Below are 27,631 nucleotides of genomic sequence, written 5' to 3' on the forward strand. Positions count from 1 at the left end.
GTGACATCAGAAGAACATTAGACTACGAATTTTGTTTTTGTCATGTCAAAAGTGAGCTATCTGTATCCAAGAAGAAATTTATAATCAGCAGCTAGAAATATGAATATGGATTTTAGAAAAAAGATTTGGGTTGGGAGTTATAGATTTGGTTTATGTTAACTCTGTGAAGAATGATCTTGCTATGTAGAATACAGAGTGAACACATCTAACAGAGAATTGACTATATAAAATGAATGCTCCCACCACCCCAAGAGGAAAAACCTTCAAAGGACTGGAGTGAAAAAAAAAACCCCACATTTTAAAGGCTTATTGGGAGAAAGAAATGTGAAGGTAAATAATTGTTTCGAGGAGGAAGTAGCTAAAAAAGATACCCAACCTTAGCTGCTTTCACTCTCGTATACCTTAATAGTAGTTCTGCTTGTAGCCATTTTCTTTTAAAATATTTTGGATGTGTTTGTGCGCATGTTTGCATGTGTGTCTGTGTATGTGAGTGCAGTTGTGTTTGGAAGCTGGGAACTGAACTCAGATCCTTTGTAAGAACAGAAGGGGCTCTTAACTGCTGAGCTATTTCTCTAGTCCATAACCATTTTCTTAAAACTGGGTTCAGTGGTGGAAACCAGCTTATGGAATACATTAAGCATCTATTTACATAGACTTTGTACAGTATTAGGAATAATAAGGACTCGAGATGATCAAGTATATAGGAGGACACATGAAATTTACATGTGAGTACTGTTTTATAAAAGGTGCTAGTACCCATAAATTTTGTATCTGCAGAGGGTTCTAGAACAAATTCCTTGTCTATGTAAGAAAATGACTATATACTCAAAGAGTGGTTATCAACCTATGGGTTATGACCCCTTTGAGGGTCAAAAGACCCTTTCATAGGGGTCACATATCAGATATCCTGTATGTCAGATTTTTACATTATGATTCATAATTATAGTAAAATTACAGTCATGAAGTAGCAACAAAAATAATTTTATGGTTGGGGGTCACCACAACATGAGGAACTGTACTAAAGAATCGCAGCATTAGGAAGGTGAGAACCACTGCTCTAAAATAATTATTTTAATAGTTCTAGAAAGAATTTTACTTTTTAATAATTATATTTAATATGCATGAGCATTTTGCCTCCATGTAAGTATGTTTACCATTGTGCCTGCAGAGGTCAGAATGCAAAGTCTGATCCCCTGGGGTTAGAGTTACAGAAAATTGTGAGCCAAATGTGAATGCTGAGAATTTAACACAGATTCTCTGCAAGAGCAACAAATGCTCTGAGCCAACACTCCAGCCTTCTAGTAAGAATTTTTCATGAATATTTATCTCCTGTATGTGGCACTGAATTCTCTTCTATTATCCAATAAAATATTTTCAATAAAATAGTAATGTCTTCAAGTAAAAATCTCCTAATGATAAAATTATTTAAAATTTTAAAGCATATTATAGTTTAGAGGTATAGTTTTTGAATTCCAGCAATTATGTGCTGAGGCAGGAGAATTAAGAAGTCAAGGCCAGACTGGGTTACAGTGAGATTCCCTTAAAACAATCATATTATAAACCAGGGACAACTGCCCCATTTTTGAGAGGTGGCAATACAATTTGGCAGAAAAGAAGATCCTTGAGCAGGAAGCCAATGCTGAGCCAGTTCTAACTACAGTTTCTTATGTTATTCTAATTTCTCCAAAGTGAAGTAGTAACCTCTCTGAGTTCACTAAACGGAGAAAGTCAGGAGTTTACATATCTAAAACCTCAAAGCTGCTTCTTCTTTATTTGACATGTTTATGAAGGGGAACCTTAGCCAATCACCTTGTTCGTGGGGTGTGTTCCCCTGAGGCTAAGATTTACTTATAAAACTTGCGGGTGTGCTTTCCACTTCCTCTTTGGTTTCCTGCACTCCTGGCTTTCACGGGATCTTTGGTTGTGTAAGTTTCCCCTCAATTATTAAAATCTTTTGAATAGAGCTGGTCTGGTTATTTACTAATCGACCTCGACCCCTACATGTTTACATTTGTTTAAGAATCACAAATAGGAATTTTCATCAATTATCACAGAACTTTATATCTAGTTGAATGAAGGATGATGCCTTTTCATCAAATTTGGTGGCAGATAAATTACAGTATAAGGATATTTTTACCTAAGTAATTTGTATTGGCATATCAACATAACTTTATTAATACAGGAAATACTTTGGAACATAAAAGTTGTAAGTAATTTTATTATTTATTTCATAAACTTTGTAGAAGAATTATTAAAGATAACAGCACTAATGCTTTGACTCCCCTCAACAAACACCTGAACATAAATTGTTCGAGGAAGGCCGAATAGTTCATTTAATAAACCAACGCCAAACAGTGGAGCAAGAAGGAAAAAAATCACTACAGAGAAAGGATTACTGTGACAATTTGCATACCCGAGACATCTGAAGATAACTAGGAACAAAGAAGAGTGAGAGTTATGGAGACCAGTCTTCCCAGTTACCTGCTTTGTAGAAGTTCCTGGGAGGTTTATCACCAAGGCAACTTACCAAAAACCACTGTGGCAATGGAGGAGACACTTGTTGTGCTGATGCAGATATATAAAACCCCTCCTCCTCCAATCCTGTGCATACTCTGCTCTGAAACTTCTCCTTCATCACCAGTGCCTAGAGCAGTGGAGCCACTGCTGTAGTGGTATGGATGCTTAAGAGCTCTATAGCTCTGTGTGTGCCTATGTTGTATTCCACATTTCCCAAGTGTCCCCCAAAGCCTTGGTACTCCAGTGTTTCAGCTGGGGCAACTGCTCCCTGGGCATTGGTACTGGCTCTAGCTTGTACTTAAAAGCTAAGGTTTTTCCATCTATACTAGTGTTCCACAGCCTGACTTTAGAGTTACTTAATGGCCACTGTGCATCAGACACAGTGCCGCTAACACGGGCATTCCTATGAGACTGACTTGGCACTAAAAAGGAACCCCTCAGGAAGGCTGTGACATCCTCTATGGAAGAAAAGAGACCAGGATGATTCAGGAGCCTTTTATCATCAATTACTCCAATACCTTGCCCCATTGCTGTAGACACTCACAGCTTGCCTGGGGAGCACTTACGAAATCTTTGTTAATGCTGACCACAGCTGATAATGTAAAAGGCTCTGCCCTTACTGGAGGCGGGGCTGCTATTCTTCATGCAGCTTGTACCCTCATACTTACTACAGATGGGGTCTTTCCTCTCCAAAAACAATCTGTAAAGTCTGAAACACATGACTATTTTTCCCCCTGGCTGTCCTGAAACTCACTTTGTAGATCAGAGTGGACTCAGAGATCTGCCTGCCTCTGCTTCTTGAGTGCTGGGATTAAAGGCGTGCGCCGTCGCTGCCCAGCCACATCACTATTTTTTTTATGTCCAAGGCAAAACAAAAAGTCAAAGAAACACTACCACTAAAGAAACAGTAATATTCTAGTAATCAACTGCCAAAAATGAAAACGTATGATTTTTTTTGAAAAAAAAATTTGATAGTTTGGAGGAAGTTTAAATGAGCTAAAGGATAATGCATATAGACAATGAAACCAGAAAAACAATACAAAAGCAAACTGAGAAGTGTAACAAGGAAATAGAAAATCATAGAAAAAAACTAAGCATGAATTCTGGAACCGAAAAACAATGACTATAAAAAAATTCAATAGAAAGAATCTACAAGAAGATTTCTACTTCCCATGTAGATTAGATCCATGTATGTCTCTCTTGGGGTCCTCATTACTGTCTAGGTTCTTTGTGTGTGAGTATGAGTTTGTAGAAGCCAGGAAAGTAGGAAAGGCCCACGAGAGAGGAAAACCTTTAGGGAGTTAAGGATGGGAAAACACAGGTGATGTGAAAGTGAAATGGAAAATAATGGGAAGGAAAGGTTTGAGTGGGGATGGAGGCATGGAGATGGGGGAGAGGAGTAGGTGTGAGGAGTGTCTGTCATAATTAAGAATGTACGATAGAGCTATAAAAAACCCTGGTATTTTATAAGTTAAAAAAGTAATAAAAATGAATTTAACAGAAGTACTGTTTGTGGGTATTCACTGCTCCCAGAAGCCATAGGTTATTAAGTAAAAGTTCCAGTGCCAGGATTAGACCACCACCTTCATGAGCTGTTTGTCAAGGAGGTCCTTGAGGTCTTCAAAAGAAGAAAGGTTATTACCAATGCTCTTAATTGCTCTCTAAAGCTGGATGGTAAGATCCCATTGCTGAAGACACCACAGGATTTGCTTTTATGACATGGAGAAATCAGGCTAGAAATGAGTGGGAAGCTTGGCCTCTGCGCAAAGATGCTAGGAAGACTACACGGGTGAGTGAAACAAACATCAGCCTTATACAGCTGTGCAGCCTTCATATACTTACTGCTTATGTGGAAGGCAGAACAGATCCACTTTGCTAGAGTGGCCTGACAATAACCACCTGTTTCTGATTCTTAAAAATACATTTGCTGAAACTGAAACCTGTGTATCCTTAGATTCAAACTGTAAAATTTTACCAAGAATAATTGAGAATTACAATGGCCACGTAAGAAACGTTTTGATATGAACAAATTTACTTGAGAAATACCTTAGAAAAAAAAGGAAACAAAATTCCAAAAATATAATGTGTTGGAAGTTTTAATTTTAATTGCTCTGAAGAAATATCTTAAATAAATTGTATCACTGGGTGTTATAGTCCAGATGCTTCCTGCGATATTCTTTTAGCCCTTACCAGCCCGTAATCAGGATCTGAAGGACTCCATCTTCCCAATGACTCTACTCTACTACCATGGATAACCTTTTGTTGTGGATTAAAGTGGGATAACTCTAAGAGTGCGACTATATATATTTGTTGTTTTCCCCCCTTTTTGTTTGTATGGTATGTATATGGTGTACACCATGTGTGTGTTCAGTGGTGTGAGTCCACTCACACATATGATGACATAAGAGGACTTTAGGTAGTTTTCTTTCACTGTTTCTTGCATCATTCTTTTAAGACAGGGTTTATCCACTGAAATAGAAGCTCCCTGTTTTGTCTAGGCTAGTTAGCCAGCTAGCACCTTGGATTCAGCTATCTGTGCCCCCAGAATTGAGGGCCATGGCCAGCTTTTTTATTTTTTAAGTTAGGCACTGAGCTCTCAAACTCAGGTCCTCGTGCATATACAGCAAGTACTCTTATGCACTCATCCACTATCTCAAAGCTCTCTACTGCATCCATAGAGTTTCTGTATCACTGTTATAAAATATATAACAAAAGAAACTTGATGGGAAATACACCTTTAATCCCAGCACTCCTAGGAGGCAGAGGCAGGTGAATCTCTGTGAGTTTGAGGCCGGCCTGGTATATGAAAGAAGTTCTATGACAGTTAGCAATGTTAAAGAAAAACCCCGTCTTGAAAAATAAAAAACAAATGCAAAGAATGTGATCCTTTGTCTAAGGTAAAATATACCCTGACAGCAAAAGTTATGGAGTACATTAGAGTTTATTGAGGTTTGTCAGTAAGATATGCCATTTAATTTAACTTAATACATGCACTGGCATTATGCTTTTGGATTACTTCATGATTTTGGAATGCTTTAGAAGTAAGATTTTTGAATATACATAGGAATTATAGGCAGGCCAACTAGACTAAGAGAATTCTAGGAAGAGGAAAGGCAGAGAGTCAGTCACCAAGTCAGAGGAAGCAACATGAGAATGCCTTATTAAGAAAAGGTATCAAGCCATGTATCTAAACATAGATAACAATTATGGCTTAATTTAAGTTGAAAGAGCTAGTTATTAACAAGCCTGAGTGGTGCAGGACAATTCTGTATTCTGTCAATTATGTTTTAAATAAACACTGATTGGCCAATAACCAGGCAGGAAGTAATAGACGGGACAATCAGACAGGAAGTAGAGGTGGAACAATGAGAACAGGAGTATTCTGGGAAGAAGGAAGCCCATTCCTCTGCAGTCCTGACCAGATACAGAAGAAGCAGGATGTGACCTGTCCCACTGAAAAAGGTACTGAGCCATTTGGCTAACATGGATAAGAATAATGGGTTATTATAAGTTATAAGAAGCCTGAGCTAATGGGCCATGCAGTGTTTTAATGAATACAGTTCTGTGTGGTTATTTTGGGGCTAAGCTAGCTGGGTGGCCAGGCCAACAAAGCAGGCCCTCATGTTACAAATGGAGCCAACATGTGGACAACTGCATCCACATAAAACCTGAGACAGCTTGGGAAGTAATTCTAGATGCAAAATAACAGCATTACGCATGGTTTCTTGGTAGCAGCAATTTCTCAGGTCTGCTCTGCTTGCTAGAGGCAAGCAAGCACTCTCATTTGGGAGAGGCTTCCTGACTCAGCTTTAGCTCCAAAACCTTGCACAGGTGGAGTCATCTGGGAAGAGGGAACCTCAATTGAGAAAATGTCATCAAGGACTGGAGAGACAGCTCAGAGGTTAGGAGCATTGACTGCTCTTCAAGAGGTCCTAAGTTCAATTCCCAGCAACAACATGGTGGCTCACAACCATCTATAATGAGATCTAGTGCCCTCTTCTGGCATGCAGGCATACATGAAGACAGAACACTGTATACATAATAAAATAATTCTTAAAAAAAAGGGAGAAAATGTCATCAGATTGGGCTGTAGGAAAGTCTACAGGAACATTTTCCTTGATTAATGATTGATTAGGGGTATACAAGAAAGATTAGTCACCCTGACTAAGGGAAACTCAGAGGTGTCACCAAAGAATCCTAACAAATGGTAGATGGCTTATGCACACATGGTAGATTGTTTATGCATGGAAAAAATTAAAAAGGAATGGATGCAGTATTGAGAGAATGAGTAACCATTAATAGCTTCTATATAATTGCAATATGGTACTACATGGTAATTAAGAAGATGGGGAATATAAGAGCAGTCTATATAAGGAATAGGAATAAGTTCAGAGAAACAGGCCATCAAGATGGCTCAGTGGGTAAAGTACATGCAACCAAGACTGATGACCTGAGTTTGATTCTCGGGATTAGCATGATGGAACAAGAGAAATAACTCCCAAGAGTTGTCTTCTGATCTCCACACATGTGCCATGGCATTGATGTTCTCACACAGATAACACACACAGACACACACAGACACACACACACACACACACACACACACACACACACACAAACAGAGACACAGAAAGACACCTCATCATAAAAAAAATTGAACCTAGAGAAAGAATAGAGTGCTGAACTTGGGTGAGGCCATGGGTATGAACACGAGTTATCTGCACAGAATTAAGATGAAAGAACACAAACTTAGAGAAATCACAATACTAGGAAGTTTTGATCTTGCCTGGGCTCCATATGGACCTGAAGAGTCACAAGACCCATCTATACGACTATTTATCCAAAGAAAATAATAAAGAATACTTGGGCAACCATGATGTCTATCTAAACTCATTATAAGCCACTAGTACAGTAAGATGGTAACTGAAATATACTACTAAAGTCTGTGATAGATAGAAAACTAAGTTCAAGGGAATTTGTCCTCAAAAAGTAACTATTTTTTGTTTCTAATCACCATAATTACTCTCAGTGGCCTATAATTTCAGGACTACAAATTGGTGGAAACTATGCACTATAGATCATAAAGTTCAATTTTAAAGTTCATTTATTTTGCTTAATTTTAGCGAACATTCAACTATCATGTCTGGTCCATAGGTTTCTCAAACTTAGGTCTTAGTGTTTATAAGATTTTATATCTCATTATAAAAGGCTCTCTCAGAGTCACTTATTTTTATTTAAAATTTTTTTATTTTTAATTTTTTAAATTATTCTTTTCATTTAATATATAGATTTGTCTGCAGGAGATGTTAGATCCCCTGGAACTAGAGTTACAGACAGTTGTGAGCTGCCACGTGTGTCCTGGGATTTAAACCTGTGTCCTTTGGAAGAACAGCCAGTGCTCTTCACTCTCCAGCTCCTTGTTTAAATTTATTAATTAATTTATTTTGCAGTGCTGGAGATTGAACCTGGGGCCTCATGAATAATAGAGAAGCATTCTACCACTGATCCATATCCAATCCAGCCCTGAATTTTATTTTTTTTGTACTATTTAAACGTCATGATCAAACAAATACTCAAGGGTTTTAAGTGAAGTTAACAGATTCATAACACAGAAATATAAATATTCTAATAAGTAGAATAGTTATATAAAATAAACATATACACACACTAACCTATTTGAAGTTCTCAAATATGCCCCACTTTTTTCAAATTCTATGCCCTAGGTTGATTTTTAATTCTCAATTCTTCTGCTTAAGTTTCTGTAGTGAACATTACTAGTAAACAATTATGGCTTTGTGTATGTGTAGGGTACATATGTGTGTGGTGATGTGTACATATATGTGTGTGTGCAGAGGCCATTTGTAGACACTACGTGTCCTGCTTTAATAGATTCTCTACCTTATTCCCTTGAGAAAGGTGCTTTCCTTGAACCTGGAGCGTGCCTTCTCCCCACTGTTGTTATCCTGGGTGGGTACTTGAGCAAGCTCCAGAATACTCTAGTCTTCATTCCCCACAGTGCTGGGTATAGCTGTGCATAAGGCTATGACTTGCTTTTTCCCCCTCATCGAGCTGTCTCTCCAGCCCTCCAAGTATGCTTTGATTGCTAAATAACACTGACATTCTACTATAGTATAAACTCCATTAGTGTGGGCATCTAGCAAACCTATTTAATTCTGCTCATTCTGTACATCTACTGAAAACCAATAGGAAGAAGATTGAATGATATCATCATTTTTTTTTTTTTTTTGGTTTTTCGAGACAGGGTTTCTCTGTAGCTTTGGAGCCTTTCCTGGAACTAGCTCTTGTAGACCAGGCTGGTCTCGAACTCACAGAGATCCGCCTGCCTCTGCCTCCCGAGTGCTGGGATTAAAGGCGTGCACCACCACTGCCCGGCTTGTCATCAAATTTTTAAGAGACAGAAAAATAATACTACAATTACTCAAAGCTTTAATGGGAAAATTTTCAATAGGATTTCACTTTAAGAATACTAGTTTTTTTTTAAAGGATACTAGTTTTTTAAAAACCTATTCACAGTTTCATTTCTATAAAACAAGGAAATGAATATGCAAAGTTTAGTGACCTTCAAGTTAATATTGTAGTGCTCAAACCAAAAGAGAGCTTAAGGATTTTCTATTCTTGGACCAGGAACAATGTTCTATAACATTTTGCCTGTGAAAGTAAAATCTTTTGGAAATAATATTGACAGAATTATTGTTTATTACCTAACCACCTCAACTCACTTTTGAGACATGGTCTCATGATATAGCACAGGCTGGCCCAAAGCTTAGGATCTTCCTGCTTCATCCTAAAGTGCTAAAGCTACAATCATATATGCCCAGCTTGTTTCTCCCTCTCTTGGTTCATGGACTTACATTAGAGTTATTTTTATGTAGTCTGTCATTAAATCATTTGTGGCAATGAGACTATTAAAGGGGGAGATTCTTCACCTTAAGGTCACAGAGGAGCTCCCGTTCACCTTAAGTTAAATGCATCAAATTCCATTCAGCATGCAAAAACAATTATATTTGGGGAGACTTTTATTTATATTGATATTAAGAAAATTTTCAGATGGTGGATTTTATAAAATTCATATCCTTGATATAAACTTTCATCATTGCTCATCTTCATTTTTTTCATCATTCTTTAGCTCTCTATTTTGTTGAGCCACAGTGTACATAGTTTGGTAGCCTACCTGGAATGGTGACTACTTACTGGCTCTGAGAATGTTCTCCTTGCTGCTGCACCTGGACTGGACCTGCAGAAAGAGCACAAACTCAGTAATTTAGGGCTTATAATATGGACTGTAAGATAATTATGCTTAATGGGCAAGCTCCTGAGGATTAGGAGAAAAGGTTTTATTTATCTTCGCTATCACAACATGTTAGTAAAAGTCTATTACATTTTCAGATATATTTAATTCATTTTTACTTAAAAAAGAATGAATTCCAGAAAAATATTTAAGGTACAATATTATAAATTGGACAAAGATAATACTCAAAGCAATTTATGTGTATTTGAGATCAGTCCAGGTGGCCCTCCATGTCTGTGGGTTTCATATCTGCAGATTCAACACACTGTGGATCAAAAGGAAAAGAAAAAAAGGAGGAGAGAAAACCAACAAAAAACACCAGCACTACCAACTATATCTGTACTGCACATGTGATCTTTATTTCCTTGTCATTATTCCTTATGGAATACAATACAGCAATTATTTACATAGCATTCATATTGCATTAGGTTATAAAATAGTAATAAAATAGAGATGAGGGTTGCAGATGTGGCTCAATGGTAGAGCACTTGCCTATTAAGCTAGAGACAATATAGAGTAAAGTATATGGTTGGATGTACTTAGGCTGTATGTGATTAAATATCTTTGGGATGTGGATCTATTCAGGTTTTGATAAGAACTTATTACAGTTATTGAAGGATAAGTATACATGAAAAAAATTCAATACTGTATATTCAGTTTTGAATATTAATCATTAATCTAAAAATATTTTGTATGTCTGTACTTAACAAAATCAAAGTGAAATTAAAATTGAATATTCTATTGTAATGATTTTTATTATATATGTGTTAACAAGGAGAAAAGAAAAATTCTTATCTGTAATATTTACCTTGATTGTAGTAACTTTTGTAATACTGATGATAATAACTTCTTATAATACTGGCTATGAAAGATTTTTCTATTGGACATGAGTTAAATTCAACTAATTTATTAGCCAGTTTATTAGAACCCTATTTGTCAATTAGGGGTTCTTTATGCTCTCATTGAAAAATTAAGGTTAAAGTGGCATATTTCTTTTGAAATTTGCCAAATGGCTGTATTCAATGGCCATGCTAAATGGTATTGTTATTAATTTCAGATATAACTTTATTCAAGGCCCACACCTCTTCCTCCCACTCCACAGCAGCTTGCCCCAGATGGATATATACACAACAAAGAACTTTCTATAGCTTAACACAGTCTAAAGATATATGAAACAGTTTATGAAAGGAATGTTGTAACTTAGGGTAGGTTATGGCTGTCCTTCCCTGAAAAAAGCAAATTGTTAATGTTTAAAGAAATAATAATAAAAATGAGCAGACAAAGGCAAACAATCAGCAAAAACCAAAGCAAATAAATGTAAAGATACACACACACACACACGCACACACAGGTGCCATGCACACGCGCATACACACAGCAAAAAGAACAATTAAAAATGTTAGTTATTTTCTTTTGGCCCAGACTGCTTAAGTATTTTTTGGTATAGTACAATGACACTAATCCAGAAAAAGAAATTTAAAAATTCTTTTATTTACAAGTCTTATCGAAGAACAATTCTGGACCAAATGAGAAAGGAATTAGTGACTTAAATAAAATAAGACATGGAAGAAAACGTGAGAAGAAAGAAAAGAAAAAGCAGAAAGAGAGACTGAGGAATTAAATGTGGAAGATAAAAATAATAAAGCATAGGCTTACATAAGGGGGACAGTGTATAAATGGTGAATGTTCTACTATTTCTTACTGAAACTTCATATCCAAGAAGATAAGTGTAAACAATGAACTTTATGCAAAATAAATAAGCAATTTGGATACCATGGAATGAAAGCAAGTGTGACTCTATCACTACAGTCTAACATAGAAAAGAAACACACACCAACAGACAAATTAATAGACAAGCTCAATAGAGAGAGATACTACATTTGAAAAAGTGACTCAACACAAGAGAACGCTAAAAGCATGGGAAGAAAATCTGGGAGAAAGAAGGAAAAGAAAGAGGAAATGTTGAAAGACAAAACAGCTCAAAGAAGTCAAATGGAAGTCAAGAAAGTCTTCAACAGGATGTGAAACAAGACGTGAAGGAGCCAAACCCATCGCGCAAAGCAATGTTTGCGAGTGGAAAGTAGCTCCTTTGGTCAGTAATAGTTACTCTTAAGTCGTAGCCTCTATTCCTCCAGAGTTCATCTTTAAGCCCTTCCAATCTAGAGTGGAGCTAGTGTATGGATAGAAACAAGAAATTTACAATGAACAGTGCAGTTCAGATGAGTAGTTCAAATTGTCTCATAAAATGTTCCAACAAATTTACACAAAGTCTATTATATACATTTGATAATGTATATAATGGGAATGGTAGTAAAGAACTCCCTGGTATTTTCTAACCAAATCAAAGCAAACAAAAACATCCTACATCTTTCCTGCTTTTCTAAATGGCTTAAAAATTAACAAAACCCCACAACTGTTTATAATACGTATAAAGAAACCCATATTGCCTTTTTATACCTTAGTTTGGAACCACATATTTCAAACAGCTCTAGAGGAGATATTTGGAGAACAAAACCAATTCACTTCTCTGAAATAGGACCCTTTATCAAGGTTTGCAAATTGCCAAAAGTAGTGTAATTTTTTCCCATTTATGTTACATTGGCTGTTGAACCAGATTTGAGAGAAATTATTTTTTAAATTGGGGATTATAAGATTTTATTTAGTGATTTTGAAAGTATTTATCTAAAAAAACCTCGAAGAAAGTAATTTTTAAAAATTTACTGTTAATGTATGTATGGAATGACTATGCTATCTAATGTCATATTTATAGTATTTATTTTTTAATAAAATCTTAATAAGGTTTTTATATAATATAATAAAATTTAATTTTAAAGGAGTATCAAGTTGAGTATCAGGCTTTATTTCATTTTATTTTGTTACTAGTTTAAAAATCAGGGAAAAAGGAAAATGTGAAAATTAATTACTCTGAGATTATGGGATTACATTCTAAGGGAAGAAAATGAATGGTTAAATGGAAGGTATAATATTATAATACCTATAATTTTATTATTAAAATATTTTATTTTATTGCAATTAACCATGTTATTTTGTTGCAATTAACAGCTCGCTGGTTTAATAGCATAGATGAATGATTCTCCCTTCCACAGGAATCAAGACTAGAACAATGTAAGAACAGTGTATTTATTAAAGTAAATGGAGGAAAAGAAAATAAAGGAGACTTACTGAAGACACAGGTATCCACTAACTCATCAAGATACGAGACATCAAATAATAAATTTAGACATGTGTTTACATGTGAAATAGAATTTTTGCTTAAGATCACATTGCTTATTAATAAATCTTAAGATATGAAACAGAAAGAAAAGAAGGACAACACAATAAATGGTAAGGAGCAAAAGCAAAAATGCCTTTTTAAAAAGCTGAGAAAAATTTTAACAAGCAGCCACAATCTTTAGACACAGATAAATTACTTACCTTACACTTAAGTCATTATAAGAATAGCACAGGGTTTAAAGTCAGCTCTTCATTATAGGAGGTACAATTGAAAGCCATAGGTTATAATAACATGAAATGCTACACAGAAATGAAGACTTTTCCAGTCCAACATGAAAAGCTAGCTCTTTCGGGAGAAAATTTTAACTTACGTTTAATGTAACATGAACAACTGAAGGTGTAAATGTCAAAACATATCAATAACATACAAATCTCAGACCAAAAAAGGAGAAACAGAAACAGCTCAATCACTCAGGACACAGAAGTTAAATATGATTATAATTTGTGATACATTAAGGGAAGGCACATCACTCCAGTGGTGAAAGATGCATGCATAATGTATAACCATTCATTTATGTCCCCAGCTCCCAGCCCATTCATACATACAAAAAAGGTCCACTAACAATACAAGGAAAGAATGTAGTGCCAAGCTGTTATGAAGAAAGCAGGACACACGAAAGCACAGCAGTGGTCATGTGATTTGAGAGGTGTTCTTCCCTTAAACCATCCCATCACCATGCTCATTTTAAAGAAGCCAGAAAAAGATTCCCTTTCAATGCTGCGTAGCTACGAGCCCCCAGCTTGAAGCTAGAGTGTGGAATTTTGATCACCGTTCCCTGCGATGTCAGGGGCTCTCCAATGGAAGCCAGATGTGTACAGCTAGTTAGTGGGAGTATAATGAAGTGCAAACAACAAAGATCTCTTTCCTTCTATACTTCAAAGACGGGGGGCAGAGGGACTTCAAGAAACTAAATCAAAACCATTCAAAGGATAGGTGCATAACAATCTTAGGATGAAAATATTAAAATAAAGATCATATTTGATTGTACGCAAATACTAATCCAACCTCACAAAACTAATTCTGTTGCTTCTCACCAGGCTCATTCATATTCTTTCTCTAGAAATGCTACAAAACATGGCTCCCATGGAAAAAATTCTGAGCAGTTGTTCAAATGGGGTCAAAATCAAGAAGAAAATAATCATTTTCTTTGATGAATATCAAAAAAATCATATTAAATTTTTGCATGACTAATAACTGGACAGTAATCACACTTTAAATTCAAAATTAAAATTCTGTATATTTGTTTAACTATATAATTCGAGAAGTTATCTTGTTTGGAAAGATACAATTTAATTTTTTTATATTGCTTAAAAACAAAAACAATTATCCATTTAGAAACTAAATTTCCTATGGACTTTGCTCTCAACAAATATTACTTAAATTATGGGCTATTCTTGTCAGTAGTAGGGTCACAAAAAAAAAAAGACAAAACCCCTTTATCTATTAATGGCATTACTTAACTCCATCTGGTTTTTTTGTGACATGAATTTTTAATTCATGGATGATATCCCAATTTAGTGAGCAGATCTGTGACTGTTCAGTGATCAGGCAATATACTATTTCATTTTATTCTTAACAAGACAGAATAGCTTGACTTTTCCTGTAGCATGGCTTTAGCATTTTAGGTGGTAGGTTCTCCCATAATCTTAGTTTTCTTATGGGAAATATAAAGACTTGTTTCTGGGGTTCAAAGGAATGAAATGTATTACAAACTTGAAGCTATAAAGAGAGAAGTGACTACCAATAGCTGCGAAGGTGGCGGATTCACTGACAATGGCACATACTCTGGACTATCCTCCCTCTTCCATTACACTTTCCTCACTGGCTCCGAAAGGAAGCAAGTTGTTACATTTAATCCCCCAAAGGAGATGGGGGATCAAAACAAATAAAATCTTTAATGAACAGGTACTATTTTAAGATTTTCAGTAGGGATTGGCCAGAACTTTCCAAAGTGTCATAGCCATATGGTCACATGTAAAAATGAGGCCACATACTCAGGCCTGAAATAGCCTAAACTAGTTCGAGGAAATGCTTTCCTTGTGTTTTGGTCATCAGACAAGCTTCTGATCTAAATGCTCTTCATCCTTTAAGATTCATCTTAGATTATATCAACTATGAAAAATATTTCTCAAGTTCTTTAATTACAAATATTTTCTTCCTTTAAATTCCTAATAATGCTGAGAAAAAATTTGCCTAACATTAATTACCAAAATCAGCAATTTAAAATATATAGTTTGACGATTTTAATACATTTATTTGACTGTACTATCATTACTATAATCTAGACATAGGTTTTCCTAAACTCTTGAAGTATCTTCTGATTTATCATAGGATTTAACATAGTTCTTCATATTTAAATTACTGATAGGAATCCTCAAATAGATTATATTCTTGGAGGAACATGATCATGGCTATTTTTTATTATTTTCTAAAATGTCAAATACAGTGTTTTGTACAAAGTAAAAACTTGCAAAATCAGAATGTTTAGCTTGTACTAATTATTGTTCTTTTGAAATTCAGCAGGCCAGGATTTTAATTTTGCTAGCGTAAGTACAATCACATTCACATCTGCAGTAGTTAAAGCTATTTTATCAGTTTATAGGGCACTTCACTCTTTTGGCCAGATAGAATTCATAGCAAGGATATGAAAAACAAGTAGAGTCTAGTACCCATAGAATGGTGTTCAGAGTTTATCAAACTCATTACTATTGAGGTTAATCAAATAATGACATGTATGAATAGTGCAGGAAAAGTTATCAATACTGGGGGTGTCAGTCAGATTAAGTATATTTCTTATTTTCTAAGAAAGCAGGATGTCCTATTATTATAAATGGTTTAGTCACTAGAAGAGCAGAAATGATAGTTATGACATGTTACAGTCCTTTTAAGCCGTAATTATTAAACTTCTTAAGAGTAATTTCTCTCTGAAAGTATGACCTTCTTTGTGGATTATTTACTCATAAGAACAACCTTTAAGAGAGAGGAAATGGTTCCATTCATAGTGATGCAGATTGTATGTCCCTTTAGCTTACCCAGACACAAAAAGTAAGTTTGGTTTAAACAGTGTTATGCCAACAACTTTACAATATTAGAGTCCTAAGTCCTGTTGCCTTCTTAGTTCTTACATAAACATGGAATATTGATCAAAAATGTGTTTTTTCTTCCATGGTGGTATTTATTTATTACTTTATTGGAACAAATCAGGACATAAAAATCTGGGTTAACTGAGACTTGTAATTATTTGTATTTAATTAGATTTGTAGAAGTATAACATATTCAACTGAAGAACACAAAAATTTTTGGTGTGTTTAGGACATGAGGGGCACTAGAATAAAGAGAAACATTAATTGAAGTTTAATTGTTTCCTTTTCCTATTTCTTTGATGTTGGACATTTATCATTTGGAGCTTTTGATTTCCTTACACACAAAATAAAAAAAACGTAATTAGAATAATGTATGTTAACATGAAAATCTGTTAGTGTTCTGATACAGATTTTCAGTTTATAGGTTTTATGTAGGTACTCTGAAGTACACGAGAATTAAAAATTTCCAACAGCTCATGCCATCACCCAAATGACAAGAGACAGTAAGCTTTTTGTTTTTTAAATTAAAGCTTCATAAAAATGTTGAAGGAAAGTCTGAAATTAGTTGTGTAAGGATTAATCCAGTTCTTTGTTGGATGTCTTTAGTCAACTTATCTTCTCTCTACGGGTCATGATTTCTTTATCTATAAAATTAAGATGCTTCTGGAGATTTAAGTGAAGTCAATGTGATTTTTAAGAACTCTAAAACATTTTGAAAAGGCAGGCTTCCATTCTCTTGTATAAAGAAATAAAATTTTAAATCTTTCTATTTAGTAACCTGTATCTGTTTCCTTTCATTATGAGTTGACAGTATGTGGTATGACAACAAACCACAAAGTAAGGAACTTATTTCATGGTGTGGCATCTTAAAATACCACTGATGTTCAACATACTTTCAAGTTATGACAGTTACTAAACGTAGTCCAAAAATTTATTATTTAATGAATTTAAAGAGGCATTATTATATCATAGTCATTTAAAAATATTTTAAGATTTCCATTTGGTCTTCTTTGCTACTTTAAATACACCTTTTTTTTCTGCAAGGAAATCTGTATGCTTTGACAGAATACCAAGGAAAATGGTGGCTGATGCAAGACAAAAAAGATCACTAGAATAGATCAGCCTTTTTTTTGTTTTGTTTTACTTGTAGAATCTGGTGATTCTAAGAAAAATTTCCACTATCATTATCTTTAAAGTGCTAAAAAAATTATTTATGTGTATATGTGTGCTGTGCCTACAAAAGCTTGAAGAGGTGTTGGATGCCCTATTGTATACTTATAGTTGGCTGTAAGCCAATGGACGTAGGTGCTGCAAACCAAACTCAGGTACTTTGGAAGAGCACCAAGTGCTCTTAACTTCTGAGCCAACTTTCCAGTCCCCATTCTTTGCTCCTTATCAGATACTATATAAAAGGAGTACTTTAAAAATTGTACATACACACTGGTACGCACACATACACGGTTGCGCGCGCACACACACACACACACACATCCTTGTGTACATACACAACTGGCCATTGAATTAACCAACTGCCCATTTAACATTCCTAATGAGAAACAAAAAATAAAATGGTTGGTCTAAGAATATATATATATATATAAAATGTATATATATATATATATATATATATATATGTCTCAAAATTAAAAGTTTCTCCCTCACATTTTTTTACTTCTTGTTTAAATGGTGAATTAAACGGTATACTCATTTAACAGTCATCACACTTAAAATTATATAATCACAGGCGAACTCTTTCTCTCACACACAAATGCAAACATGTGTGTGCACATGCACGAACTCACATGCATCCATAACTAAATCCCTGAAGTCTAAGTCATTTGCTGATTAAATATGTAAAGCAAGAATACCATCTATCAGCAATATATAAATTTCTATAGGCACAGAGTAATTTTTTATATGTAAAAATGTTTATAAATTGCTTTCAAGGGACAATCTGTAAATTTCTCAATATAATAACAATTTTTATCATCTTAAGTTTCATTGAACTTGCTTACATCCAACGTTTCAATCAAGAGTTGTATTTTTTTTTCACGATTGACTTCTGAATGAATCTGGACATGTTGCAGGCTCCACAGATGGTGAAGTGAATAGTGATCACTAAGAAAGCCAAAGTTGATTGATATTTGTTTATAAACAAACTGATGAGTTTTTCTGTTATTAAAAAGAAAACATTAGTATTATAGCACATATAGAGCATCATTATGAATAAAAACCAAATAAGAAAATGTACATGACTTAAGGAAATATGTATTTCGTTAATGGTGAATATTTTTAAGTTGTTCCTAGATAATTTAATTCTAAACTCAAGAAATTCTCAATGACTTATAGTAACTGCAAATCTCAGACTGGTCTCCTCTTGCTATCAACATTTCTGATTTGTTGTTCTGAGCAATTTATTTCATTTTAATACTGATGTATATATACACATATGTATCATAGTGTGCTCATGGAGATCAGAGGAAACCCAAGGTATTGGTCTCTGTTTTATCTTGGTTTAGATGGGGTCTCTTATTGTTTGCTGCTATATATGCCAGGCTAGCTGGCTTGCAAGCATTGGGAGATTTTCTTGTCTCTCTATTCCATCTTGCTGTAGGAGTTCTGGAATTAGAGACTTGTGTCTGGCTTTACACTGGCACTGGGGATCTGTTTTCAGATCCTTAGAGCTACCCCACAAGTATTTATTCACTGATTTATCTTCCAAGCTTTATTCTTAGAATTTTAATGTTGATCATAGAATAAAAATACTAATACTAATTATATTATGTATTATGGCACCAATGAAAAATTTTGATGAGTAAGGATTTCTTAGTATTCATGACACTGTATCTCAATATTCAGGTTAATAATTATTTTGTAAAGTAACTTGTCTTTATTCTAGTGGTTTTAGCTTTTCTTCATATAGACAAAAAAGGTTTGTGGGCAGCATGCTACAAGCTCCTTGGTGGAGGTATGGAGGTACTGGGACAGTGAGCATGGCTCCTAGAGTTGGTGGTGAACGTAGTTCTGCTATGTTAGAAAGTCAAACACAATAGTATACGTGGGGTGAAGCCTGACAGCCACATTTGCTGCATTGGACCTAGCCACACCCGTTTAGCATTTTAAAAACTCTCCTGGTCAGAAAAGGATGACAGATATGCAATAAAGTCACATTCAGACAAAAAGAAATAATTCAGACAAAAAGACTCTAAATGGGTCACAGAATGTTCAAAAAATATATGTAGGCTTAAGAAAGAAGGAAATGGGTACAGGCAGTTATAGAAAGAAATAATTTAAAAAAACCAAATCTTTATAAAGTGACAGTAAAAGTAATATAAAAAGGCACTAAAAGATAGAAAATACAGACAGCCTGAATTATATATACTATTGTGTTTTCTTTGAATTTTTTGACTGTTAATGAGATAACTGCAGAAAGACATTTCATTGTGGGACTGCTAAGCTAAACCAACATAAAGGTATCTTCAAAATTTATGCCTAAGGATATGTTGTTTGAAAAAAGAGGTTCTGCTTTTGTTTCCACAGAAGATGAGAAAGTGTGGATTCCTTCCAGACTAACATGGTTTGATCAAATAAGACCCTGAGAGGTCGCCAATGGGAGCAATGACCCAGGTTATCCAACATCCAAAACAGCTTCAACGCAACTGGCAGAGACTATGCAGCCTCAAAGAGTACTACAGCCAGTATTTAACCAAAATTCTATTTTCTCAGGATCCCTGTAGGATTACCACAGGCCCCAAACAGCAGGAAGTAGTATAGAAAACCATGCCCAAATTCCTAAAATAGTGCTTACAAATGTTTGTTTTCATTTAAAGGTGGTTGGCTATAAATGATTAATGGTCATAGTCAATCTCTTTCTTAAGAAAAAAGGAGGATATAATATAGAAATGATAAAGATAGATTATTAAATCTACTTTAATCCCAAACACAGCTGTTAATCTCAAAATACTTTGCACTGATATGGATTTTGGTTTACTGACACAAATTTAAGGTCAATTTTGTTTTACTATATGTTTATTTTTATTCTTGTTTAAGGTATTATGTTTATGCAGCTAATTTAAAAATGCAATGTATAGTTAAAATACAAATTAATAGTCATCTGTATTAGTCAAGTTTATAATTATATTAGTTAGGTTTTCTAGATATGATATATATATATAGATATATAGATATCTATATATCTATATATCTATATATATATAGTTTGATGAATAGGTAATCTTTAAACACTTCAAAGACCTACAGAATATGGCATTTAAAATGTTTTAAGGACTTTCCTTGACAGTGAACCAGTTTTTTCAAGATGATAGACATTGAAGAAGCTCCTCATGGGGTTTGCACTCAATATGGCAAGGCTAGCCATTTGGGCAAGAAAATGCTCTTGCATGGACTGATTGTATGCTATAAAAACTGAACATGCAGGATTCCACAGGAGAATGACCACCAAACTTTGTAAAAACAAAGTGGGATGGTTCTTCAGGGTTTCTGCTTCACAGAAAAAACTTCCAGACATTCTGCAGGACACAGATCAAAGTGACTGACAAACTACCAATATAGGTGGACAGTCTTTCAAATTTCCTGCTTCACTGAAAAGTCTGCCAGATACTCTAGGTCTATAGGCTGAAGATTGATGTTTCAAGGTTGCAAAGGAACTCTGGGTAACTGTCCAGGAAGCCAGATGTCTCTATCATTTTTAGAGTTTTGGTAGTTGTTTAAAATGCACTTCCTGTTTACTCAGGTAATATTATACCCTTCTGGGGGTCTTTAAAGAAGCTGAAGACTACATAGTAATAATTATAACTTTTCTAAGTTATTATACAAGATAAATTAGATATGAAACTTTAGACTTACAAAGATAGGATAGATAATAGAGTATTTAATTTTGCCAAATACAAATTAATTAAATATTACAACTATAATTCATGACTGATACCTGCTTTATTATATGTAATTTTACAATGTTAAAATTAAAACCTTTTTTAATCAGACAGAAAAGGGGAGATGATGTGGGATGCCCTTCTGTATGCTGTAATCATGTTTTATCACTATTGATTAATAAAGAAGCTAATCTGGCCAACAGCCAGGTAGAATAGAGCAACATGGGAAATCCAAGATAAGATAAAGAAAAGAAGGAAGGCGGCACCTGGGAGATGCCAGCAGCCAAAAGAGAAGCAAGATGTGAGGTAAGGTCATGTGGCAATACACAGATTAACAAAATGGGTTAAGATGTAAGAGCTAGTTAATAGGCTAATAAGCTAATAGACCACAAACAGTTCATAATTAATATTAAGAGTCAGAGTTGTTATTCAGGAACTGGTAGGTGGGAGAGAAACCTTCAATTACAAAAAGTAGTAACAGAACTCAACCCTCTTGACTTCAAAACTCAGTGATATGTACACTAGTAGTTGACCCTTTCTCCAATTATAAGAGCAATCATTGCATTTCTAAGGCCTTTGTTCTTAAACTATTTTACTTATTTATGGTGTGTGTGTGTGTGTATGTACACCTGCACATATGCATACCTATATGTGCCCATGATGCTCTTCAATGGAAGAATGGATGAAGAAAGTGTGGAATATATACATATTAGAGTACTACTCAGCCGTAAAAAACAATGACATCTTGAATTTTGCATGCAAATGGATGGAAATAGAAAACACTATCCTGAGTGAGGTAACCCAGACCCAAAAAGATGAACACAGGATGTACTCACTTATAACTGGTTTCTAGCCATAAATAAAGGACATTGAGCCTATAATTCGTGATCCCAGAGAAGCTAAATAAGAAGGTGAACCCAAAGAAAAACATATAGTTATCCTCCTGAATATTGGAAGTAGACAAGATTGCCAGGAAAAAATTGGGAACTTGGGGGTGGGGTGGGATGGGGCCAAGGGAAGATGGGGAGAGAAAAGTGTGAAGGGGAGGATGGGGAGAGCTTGGGGGAATGGGATGGTTGGGATAAAGGAAGGGTGGATATGGGAGCAGAGAAGTATATATCTTAAGGAAGCCATTTATGGTTAGCAAGAGACTTGACTCTAGAGGGGTTCCCAGGTCTCCAGGGAGACGTCCCCAGCTAGTTCCTTGGTCAGCTGAGGAGAGGGAGCCTGAAATGGCCCTTTCCTATAGCCATACTGATGAATATCTTGCATATCACCATAGAAGCTTCATCTGGCGATGGATGGAGATAGAGACAGAGACCCACATTGGAGCGCTGGACTAAGCTCCCAAGGCCCAAATGAGGAGCTGAAGGAGGGAGAACAAGAGCAAGGAAGTCAGGACTGCGAGGGGTGCGCCCACCCACTGAGACGGTGGGGCTGATCTAATGGGAGCTCACCAAGGCCAGCTGGACTGGGACTGAAAAAGCATGGGATCAAACCGGACTCTCTGGATGTGGCGGACAATGATGGCTGACCGAGAAGCCAAGGACAATGGCACTGGGTTTTGATCCTACTGCATGTACTGGCTTTGGGGGAGCCTAGTCTGTTTAGATGTGCACCTTCCTGGACCTGGATGGAGTGGGGAGGACCTTGAACTTCCCACAGGGCAGGGAACCCTTGCTGCTCTTTGGACTGGAGAGAGAAGAGAAGGGGAGTGGGGAGAGGGGGAGGAAAATGGGAGTTGGGGAGGAGGCGGAAATTTTTAATAATAAAAAATAAAATAAAATGATGCTTTTCTGAATAGCCATAGCTCTAAGTTAGAACGCTAAAGAACTAATTCACATGGATAATATAGTATTCACTTATTGAACAGCAGTTTTTGGCAGGGAGTAAAACATGACTAAGACCTAAAAAGACCTTGCTGTGGTGGAACTCATAAGAGCAGAGAATAAGAGCACGTTAGACAATGCAGGCTCATGTATTTGAATGCTTAGTCACATGGAGTGGCATTATTAGGGTGTGGGCTTGTTGGAGTAGATGTGGTTTTCTTGGAGGAAGTGTGCCACTGGGGGTGGGTTTTGAGGTTCAGAAGCCTAAGCCAGGCCCCGAGTCTCTCTCTTCCCCACTATCTGCCAGTGTGGATACAGAACTCTAAGCTACCTCTCTAGCTCCATGTCCCTGTGCATGCAACCATGCTTCTCCCCATGATAATGAACTAAACATCTGAAACTGTTAAGTCAGCTTCAATTAAAAGTTTTCCTTTATAAGAGTTGCCATGGTTATGGAGTCTCTTTACAGCAATAGAACACTGAGTAAGACAGCAGACACAGATGCCTTCTGAGTAAACCCCACTTTAGAGATGAGGCAGACAGATGAGTATCTAGGGGAAGAACTAACAAGGCAGAGGGAACTCCAAGTGTCATGTAAGGCTCGAGGAGTTCTTGAGTTACCATCTCATGAGCTTATTTTGAGAGTTAAACTAACCAAAGCACAACAGTTGGCGCTATCCCTGAAATTTAGTAAAGGATAAATATGTATTGCTTTGATGATAATAACTGGGATAATGATGATGATAGCTATGATATAGTATGCCAACTGCCAAAGTTGAGGCACCAGAACTGTACTTCTCAATTCATTCTGCCTAGAACTGTTTACAAATAAGACTTGTAATTGGTCAGATGGCCAAAGATTCGAGACAGAGAGGCACAGGTGTTAAGACTTCAAGGTTCCAGCAATATGAGATTAAACATGTCTTTTGGAAAATATTTGGTATTTCAGAAAGATAGAAGAAGAAATTTCTGATAAAAAGGATATAAGGGCAGATGTCAAGTTCAGTTGTAGAGCCAAACATACAAAAGATTATGAGTTCTACCCAAGTATTGAAGAAATCTAGATGATTAGCACGTCTTTTTGTCATGCTTTATATCATGTATTTGAAAGGTTTAATTAAAAATGGGAACAGAACTCAGTCCGGTGCTCCTATGTGGGGCTCTGTCATTTTCTCCATCCAATGCCAGGTGAAGGTTCTATGGTGATATGCGAGATATTCATGAGTATGGCAATAGGATCTGGACATTTCTGGCACCCTCTCCTCAGCTGCCCAAGGAACTAGCTGGGGGCATCTTCCTGGACACCTGGGAACCCCTCTAGAGTCAAGTCTCTGCCAACCCTAGAATGGCTCCCTTAACTAAGATATATAATTCCTTGTTCCCATATCCACCCTTCCTGTATCCCAACCATCCTATTCCCCCAAGCTCTTCCCATCCTCCACTTCACACTTTTCTCTCCCCATCCCCCCATCCCCTCATCCCACCTCACCCCCATGTTCCCATTTTTTGTCAGGCAATCTTGTCTACTTCCAATATCCAGGAGGATAACTATATGTTTTTCTTTGGGTTCACCTTCTTATATAGCTTCTCTAGGATTTTTTATGAATTATAGGCTCGATGTCCTTTATTTATCGCTAGAAACCAATTATGAGTGAGTACATCCCATGATCATCATTTTGGGCCTGGGTTACCTCACTCAGGATGGTGTTTTCTATTTCCATCCATTTGCATGCAAAATTCAAGATGTCATTGTTTTTTTTTTACCGCCGAGTAGTACTCTAATATGTATATATTCCACACTTTCTTCATCCATTCTTCCACTGAAGGGCATCTAGGTTGTTTCCAGGTTCTGGCTATTACAAGGTCCTGATGAGGAGCAAAAGGAGGGAGATCATGAGCAAGGAAGCCAGGACCACGAGGAGTGCTTTTACCCATTGAGATGGTGGGACAGATCTAACGGGAGACCACCAAGTCCAGTCGGAATGGGACTGATGGAACAGGAGACCAAACCGGACTCTCTGAATGTGGCTGACGGTGGAGGAGGACTGAGAAACCAAGGACAATGGCGATGAGCATGAACTCTACAGCATGGACGGGCTCACTGTGAGCCTTGTCAGTTTGGTTGCTCACTTCCTGGACTTAGGGGGAACTGGGAGGACCATGGTCTGAACATAGTGAAGGGAACCCTGAATGCTCTTTGTCTTTGGAGAGGGGTGGAGTAGGGGTATGGGTGGAAGGGAGGGGAGGGAACAGGGAGGAGGAGGGGAGGAGATGGAAATCTTTAATAAAAAAATGAGAAAAAAAAAAAAAGAAAGGACTGTTCCAGGGACTAGAAGTCTCTCGGATCTGAGAAGTTTGGTAGCCTATTATCTACATGATAATGTGTTCTTCTCTTTGTGGAGCATTAAAACCAAACTCCTTGTTCAAAAAAAAAAAAAAAAAAAAAAAAAAAAAAAACTTGTAATACTTGCGGGTGCCGGCCGCCTTCTCTGTTTTCCTGTGCTTTGCTAGAACTCTGGCTTTGTAAGTTTTCCCCTTTTCCTCCCTTTATTAAAGCTGAATATTTTATTTTTAAAAAAAATGGGAACAGAAGAGGGAAGTGGCCAATAAAGAACATTTAAATAGACTGCCACTTTCAATAAACCTTTCAGCTTATGTTTTTCTAACCCAATTTGGTATCATCTAAATACCTTTATATATTCTTTATTCTAAGAACCAACACAATACAAATGCATTTAGCTCATAACTATAAAGACTCCTGTTCAACGGTAGCAATAACTGAATAAATAATCTCAGATTATTTTAGTTTGTCTATGTATCTTGAACTTTTAAAACATCAATTTAAACTGATAATTGGGCAAGGTTTTGGAATGAAGGATATAGAAATGACTGTAACCTTCTACTCTTTAAAGGTTTTGTTTGTTTCATCAAAGATTGGGGAAGCTGAAAGTTATATGGTTCAATTACTATACTTAACTTGATTTTCTTTACAACATTTTTTTTTCTTTTGGTAAAATTAAGAAAAGCTTAGTAACTCACAGTCTAGAAAATGATTCAGGAATATAAAAATTAGTTCTCCAATTACATCCTTGATTCCCATGTTTTAAAAAATAAAATTAATGAGAAAGGGCAAATAAAAGGAAAGATATTTCCTCTCTACCTGGAATAAAAGAAATTTGGTTTATTTTCTAGTAAAAATGTATATATGAATTAAGATGAGTGCTTAATAGAGCTCTAAATGATGTTAATCACTTGACCATAAAATAATACTCCTAATAAATGTTTACAGTATTGAGGGCAATTATGAGGCTTATTGACTACTTTGAAACTGTCATGGGTACAGAGTTATATGGTTGATGTATTTTAAGTTGGATGATATTGCTGTGAAATATTATCCAAATGCTACTAAAGTCAGCCTTATTTTGATTCAATGACTTCAACCAAATATGTAATTCAGTATATAAATGATAACTTACCCAACATTTCCTTAAATAAGTACTTGCAGGGTTCACTAACATCTCCTTTTGTCTTTCCAACTCTTTAGCAAAAATACATGATTTGAGGGAATGACTATTCTCACAAAGCAGTAGTACCAGGGACAAACTTGGTAGCATCTAACTTTAGATTATTTGTACTGCTTTTATTTGAAAATTTCTTTTTGTCAAGCATAATAGAAACTCATAATGCAGTTCAGTATAGAGTGAAACACAATAGTGTTTCTGTCTTTTAGTTCATGTGTACATAGAAGCATCTCCCAAGAACCATACTTTATTCAAGTTATACTTCTCAGCAAGAGCCCTTATACATGGTAGCAAAAAAACAAAACAAAACAAAACAATTGGGCTTAACCGTTGTTATTAGTGAGTTGCCAAAGAGAAAGAGAGAAAAAAAGTAGTAAGCTGGCTTTATATAACTCTAGGCAACACTAAATGCAGAACAGCATAAAAATATCAGAAATAGTCCTTTCTTTTCGTATCCTGAGAGAGACACAGCGATAGAATGAGGAAAATTATTAATATTATTGAAAACTATGGCTATAAACAGCTCATATGACTTTGGATTCTATTCAGTGTTTTGTGGCGTGTCAGTCTACTAAAAAAAGCCATTAAGGTTTTTTAAATTTCACTCTGATCCAGAAATTATTGCTTCTGCTTTTTAACTGTGTAATGGGAGTTAGAACAAGAGACCTATTCAAGTACTGAAGCAGTAAAAGGAACAAAAACTACATAGTTTCCTTCCAACATATTTCCACTCTATATTCCTTTTTTCTCTTACAACACATTCCTTCCCTCCTCGTTTTTATTCTTCTTTACCCCGTGAAATGCAAAACACCTGATGCTAGCATATAGTATTTTCTCTCTCCTCCAAGTTGTGTGTGTGTATTTATATTCTTCTCAGCTATAATTCAAATCTAACAATTTATGCATTATAATAATTTCATATAACTCTTACTATGCTAAATAACCTTTTGCTTTCTCTAATGATTATTGATACAGTTTAAAATTCAGATTCATAAATGATACCTAAAGAATGTATATGCTTTTAATTCATCGATCAATTTATAGGTACTTATATGCCATTGAAAATTATGAAAATCTGATTTACCAAATTATCTAGGCTGAGAAATTAGCACAATGATAAAAGCATATCAAAAATTATTCTGGCAACATATACATGTAACTATGTAAGAGTTGTTCAAAGTTAAT

At 35.7% G+C, this 27,631-nt stretch overlaps 1 protein-coding gene across 1 annotated transcript in view; it reads right to left on the reverse strand.

The window, feature by feature from the left end:
- Nucleotides 1-27,631, reverse strand: part of Gphn (gephyrin) — a 355,924-nt gene that overhangs the window by 113,766 nt on the left and 214,527 nt on the right. The window contains 1 exon segment of the mRNA XM_038336955.1: nucleotides 9,730-9,772. Coding sequence (XP_038192883.1) covers nucleotides 9,730-9,772 — 43 coding nt within the window.

This window comes from Arvicola amphibius, chromosome 7 (genome assembly GCF_903992535.2).
Source record: "Arvicola amphibius chromosome 7, mArvAmp1.2, whole genome shotgun sequence".
Lineage (NCBI taxonomy): Eukaryota > Metazoa > Chordata > Mammalia > Rodentia > Cricetidae > Arvicola > Arvicola amphibius.